The sequence below is a fragment of the Limulus polyphemus genome, unplaced genomic scaffold, assembly GCF_000517525.1.
Source record: "Limulus polyphemus unplaced genomic scaffold, Limulus_polyphemus-2.1.2 Scaffold719, whole genome shotgun sequence".
Lineage (NCBI taxonomy): Eukaryota > Metazoa > Arthropoda > Merostomata > Xiphosura > Limulidae > Limulus > Limulus polyphemus.
In genome coordinates, this window is record NW_013666329.1 from 54,470 (window position 1) to 59,973 (window position 5,504).

The 5,504-nt window shown below is 35.7% G+C and overlaps 1 protein-coding gene across 1 annotated transcript in view; it reads left to right on the forward strand.

The window, feature by feature from the left end:
• The window catches only part of LOC106460152, a 46,167-nt gene extending 41,223 nt beyond the window's left edge, over positions 1–4,944 (forward strand). The window contains exon 5 of the mRNA XM_013919839.2: positions 2,020–4,944. Coding sequence (XP_013775293.2) covers positions 2,020–4,588 — 2,569 coding nt within the window. The 3' untranslated portion in view covers positions 4,589–4,944. The remainder of the gene's footprint in view (positions 1–2,019) is intronic.
• The last annotated feature ends 560 nt before the right edge of the window (positions 4,945–5,504 follow it).

Genomic DNA, 5,504 nt, shown 5'->3' on the forward strand with positions numbered 1-5,504 from the left:
AAATAGGTCAAGAGATGACGGAACTATGAGCTAAAAGTTTGTACTTGAAAAAAACAACGAAAAACAAACAAACTCAGAGCTGTTCTATGAGCCGCTTTGCCGCGGCTAAAAATATCTTTGATAACACCCATTTGCTTACGATATTGAGCAGTTAAAGCTAAGGAACTTTCATTCTTCTGCTTGAAGAACTTTAGAACAACCACATTGTTTAACCATGTTAGGTTACTCTTTCAGTATATTAGAAATACTATGATCAAGGCTATTAAACCCAGGTAATGTAAATATACATATCCTTGGTATATCGGGGATTTGGTTAATAAAAAAAACAACAAAAAAAAACACACACACACACTTCTTTCTGATTATATTTACAATAAATCTTTAGACTAATATGATTGCTAACTTAGCCTTCCTCTTAAAAGATAATCATTATTTCTGTTACCCTCTTCCACCCCCCCAAAGTTGTCAAATGTATTTGAAAGTCTTGTCAAAATTTACTACAACTGACTGTTGAATATATTTTACTACGCTCAAATAATTGCAATCCAGATTGCTGGAAAATTTCAACTCAGCAAGTATTTAGAATATCATCTTTACTAATTATGCCCTCCCCCGATGTAATGGCTCAATGATAAGTATTTCGATACCTGTGTATAGCACAGATAGCACGTTATTTAGATTTGTATTTAACAACAAACAAACAAATTATAATAATTATAAACAAGATGGCTGAAAAGTTTCAACTCGGTTGTCAACCATTTGTGGGATCATCTTACATTATAAGTCAGATTGCAGGAAAGTTTCAACTGGTTTATAATTATGTGTAATATCATATCTAATAATTATAAACCAGATGGCTGAAAAATGTCAACTAGGTTATCAACGATTTGGAGAATGATCTTTAATAATTATACGAGATTGCTGGAAGACTTCAAAATTGGTTTTTATCGCCAATGCTATCAGTTCGTAAGCTTCCATTTGCATTGTTTAGGTTCAGTAGGTCTAATATATTTGTTGTTTGAGAGTATGCTTCTATACAGATAATCAGGGGAAAAATATACCTTTTTAAACTTCTACTTTCATTAGTGGGTAAAATTTTGACGAATTATTTGGCTTGACAGCGATGTGTAGGATGGGGGCTTTTTTGTTTAGCATTGACTAGGTATCGAAGTCTGTTTACAAGAAAGTGATACGATGTTGGCTTACATGTAATCCACAAATAATGTGTAGATATTATGTAAGCAAGTTATACTACATTTTTTATTTAGTAATATTAGTTAAAATTTGTAATATGTATATTTTTGTTATTTAATTTTTTGTTTTTGTTACATATTTTTATGTTAAAGATTATTTTTCATTGTTAGCTCAGTACATGGACTTAGGACTAACGTAAATCTTCTAAGCCTATTAAATCTCATTAGATATTATTGGGATTACAGTCAAAGAACATCGCAGACTGATGAAATAAACTGTTCCTTGAAAAGCGGTGAAAATAATTTTGACAGGATATGCCCTGTTAACAAATAATCCCACTCGTAAATTACTTCATGAATTATTTTCTTAGCGTTTATTACGTGTCTTACGTATTTGCAAACAGCTTGATTACGTTGTTTGAAGAAAGTTGCAACTAGTGTAAAGAGATTCAAGTCGAGCATGAAATGTTTGGAAAATTAATTTTATTGGATATTCTTCAAATGTGTTTGTATGTGTGACTCAGGGCTTCATATATATATTTTTTGCATTCCGATATTCAAATGACACAGAACGCGGTCGTAACAGAAAGTGTATGTCAATAAGTTTAGTGTCCTCTTTTTATGAAATGCCGATTTTCTTAGTTATGTTAGAATGAAGTAATGATTATCTTTTAATTTTTGTTGTTGTTCAGAGTTTTGAGATTTCTTCATTGTTTGAACACACATCACATTTTTGTTCAGATGTTGAAAACATTTCATATTTATGATTTTGCTTTATTTTTAATAAGTAGTTGGCGATATTGTTAATTATTTTCTTTTTTTTCAGTAGTTCCAGTCACACATGTTATGGAGGCCATCTTCAGGTTCTGGATTATAAGAGTCCAGAAAGAGACATTAGCCACCAACAAACACGTGGACTCAGCCAGCTCGTCTCAGCACTGAAACAGACTAACGGAATGTTACCCAACTTGTTTAACCTCACTGGAAGAAGCGCGCCACATTTTGGATATTTCTGTGGCCAAATGGCAGGAAAAAGCGTCAACTATTTTTCAAGCGGAAATAACGTTACAGTGGTTATATTTATGCCACGACGGGTATCGTGGCGGTCTCAATCTTTTAACGTCTTCCTTACGTATCGATTTATCACAGAGAGAACACATTTGGGAAATCAAAACGACGACATTAAGGTTGATTTTGGAAGATCAGCACCAAATTCCTTCTGTAATCTAGAATACCGGGACTGTATAAATCGACTCTGTATCATTCGATCTCCCAATTATCCTGGCACATTTTTACCAAATTTCACTTGTCACTATTTAATCAAACAGGAATACATTCCAAAAGGCTTCGACGCACAGATAGTGTTGAGGCAGGACAATGAATATAAAATTTCGATTGATAATGGACACTCAGGTCTCGGGGCAGTCTCCAGTAGCTCACTGACCACCGATTGCTCTCAAGATAAAGTACGCATATTTGACGGCCCGACACACGATGCGACTTTGCTGACAGAATTTTGTGGTTCGGGATCACTTCCTCCAGTTATTTCTAGTCAATCTAACGTTTTGATACAGTTGGTAAGCGCCCCCTATCAACGTCTGCACGATTCTAGGTTAGAAATTGAAGCTCGAGTAAAATTTGTTAAGAAGCCATTTTGGCGGATCTTGGGTAATGACTGTAAATTTCTTATTGATGGGACCAAGAACAATAAAGGCATTATAAAAAACCCCCAACATACTGTACCATCACCAACTACGTGCACTTACACTCTGAGAGGGAGAATCCCCACTGACCGTGTGTGGGTGTATTTTATGTCATATATGGTAGAGGACAAGCATCCCTGGTCACTTACAGAACACTGCGATACTGGACGTATGGAGATCTTAGGCTCGGTTGCTCCATATTTTCTTGGAGTCACTGATAATATCTCTATTGAGAATAATCATACTTACTGCGAGAAAAGCTCTCCACGACTGTGTGCTCGTGCGGCAGATACTCCCAGTTTTACTCCTCTTCGTCCCTGTCGTCTACCAGAAGAAAGTTACTTTTCCAAGGGTCCAGAGTTGGTGCTGAAAATATATTATCCAAAGATACCTGTCATTCCAAGTGTCCAACCTCTCTTTTCGGCCAGGTTTGAATTCGTAGACACACGCCAACCCGGTGTAGCTGTTACATCCACACTTTGCGATCGGATTTTAAGTAGTCATAACTCAGGCCACGGCACGATATTTTCCCCGCGAAATGTACTGTATTTTGGAAGAGGTGGCCGCAGCGAAGTTTCTTGTCGGTACAATCTTCAAGGAACGGACTCAAACAGAGTTAAACTTGCCTTTCGAACCCTACAGCTTTTATCACCATCGTGTAAAAATCTAATAGATAGGTATTCCCTTCAAAGAACTTGTGAATTCCCCCAAACTTATAACGGACCGTTGTCCTTAGTACGAGTTGTTGAAAATTGGGAGGGAACTGAGCTGCCGATTGGCTGTTTTTGTAACATAACATTAGTTCATCAGCCACTTGAACTGGTGTCTCTCAGTGATAATGTTTCAGTGATCTTCACTGTCAGGGGAATGAATTCTGATGAAGATTATCATCATTTTAATTTTGAGGCTAACTATGAATTTTTTTCATTTCCTCTATGTGGCAAAGCTTTAAAAGAGAAACAAGATTCTAAAGGAAAGCTTACGTTTACTGTGTACAAATGGATGTTGGAAAAACACGGCCATTTTCGGTGTAGGTGGACCTTAACGACACCCGTGGGTAAACATTTTTATCTAACTTTTCGGGGAACGAATGGATCAGAAAAATGTTCCTCTAGGAATTTACTGAAGGCGTACTCGGAGGACAGTATCCTGGCAGATTTGACCATCTGTGTTAATGACAGTGCTCCCGAATTTAAAGTGTTCTCACCATCTTGGTATAACGCAGACAGTGTCAGATCTCATTTATCAAACGAAGAGGACCGTAGACTGTCAAATCATATCATCATTGAGGCCCTAATTAAGATACCCCAAACAGTGAGGGTGGAGTGGGACGAGGTGACAAAACCCTTACTGAAAAGAAACACTGGACAGTCTTTAAAGAAAATCAACTGCTTGTTTAGGTGCCCGGAGATAAATGCCTGCATCAGTCCTGACCTCTGGTGTGATGGGACGAAACACTGTCCGTCTGGATATGATGAGGCGGCAGAACATTGCCAACGGTTTCCTTTATTGTATGTCGCTGCTGGGGGTGGGGTTACACTTTTTCTTCTCGTGTTGGTTCTTTTGGCGGTAATTTTCAGGTGCAGGGTACGTGGACACACTGATAAGCGACCTATAAGGATACCAGTTGTTGATCAATTTGAAATGGATCGCAGCGGCAGAGCTCAAGAAGATCAGTTTTTGAAGTATTAACCTAAAACGATGTTTCTCCCAGTTCTTGGATTTCCACTAACTGTGATACAAGTCCTACTACGTTCAATTTTTAGTCACCAAGGATAAATTTGTTTTTAACAAAAATATTATTGAACTGTTAACAGCGTAATTCTCGATAGTACTGTTGTTCCACGTTATACCACTAAAGCTCAAGTCGTATTAAAACTATATCTTAACTTGTTGCATGAAAAACAAATCAAATGAATTAATTAAAAAAAAAAGAATATTTCATCAAGTATGTGATGTACGTCCTTGCTGCTTAAAACAATTATTGCTTCACGTCACAATTGAATATGTATATCATCACTTTATTATAGACATGAAGCATAGTTTCTATTTTAAGTCTTTAGTACATCAATAAAGTTCATACAAATATGTGCTCTCTCAATTAGTTCTCAAGAAAAACGTCTTTTCCTAGTTTCATTGACTTTTAAATTTGATCAAAATTACAAATATCACGAAACAGCAAAGATTTGAAAACTACAATACTAACTTTATATCCAAATAGCTCAAGATTAAATTAATTTTCGGTTACTTTATATTTACAGGAATCCAAATGCTAAAAACATATTTTACAATCATACTAAACCTGGTCGTGATTAATTTAGACAATACTTAAAGAAATTTGCTTTGTACAAAACCTGAAAGCGTCTAGCTAAACAATACGTTATTTAGTTTATTTTATACTAAACCTGAAAGTGTCCACGCTAAGTAATACTTGGAAAATTTATTCAATCTGAAAGTATTAAAATAAAACAATACTTAATGAAGTCTACTTTCCTGCTAAACTTAAATTGACTAAGTTAAACAATGATTAATGAAGTTTACTTTCCTACTAAACTTAAAATTGACTAAGTTAAACAATGATTAATGAAGTTTACTTTCCTACTAAACT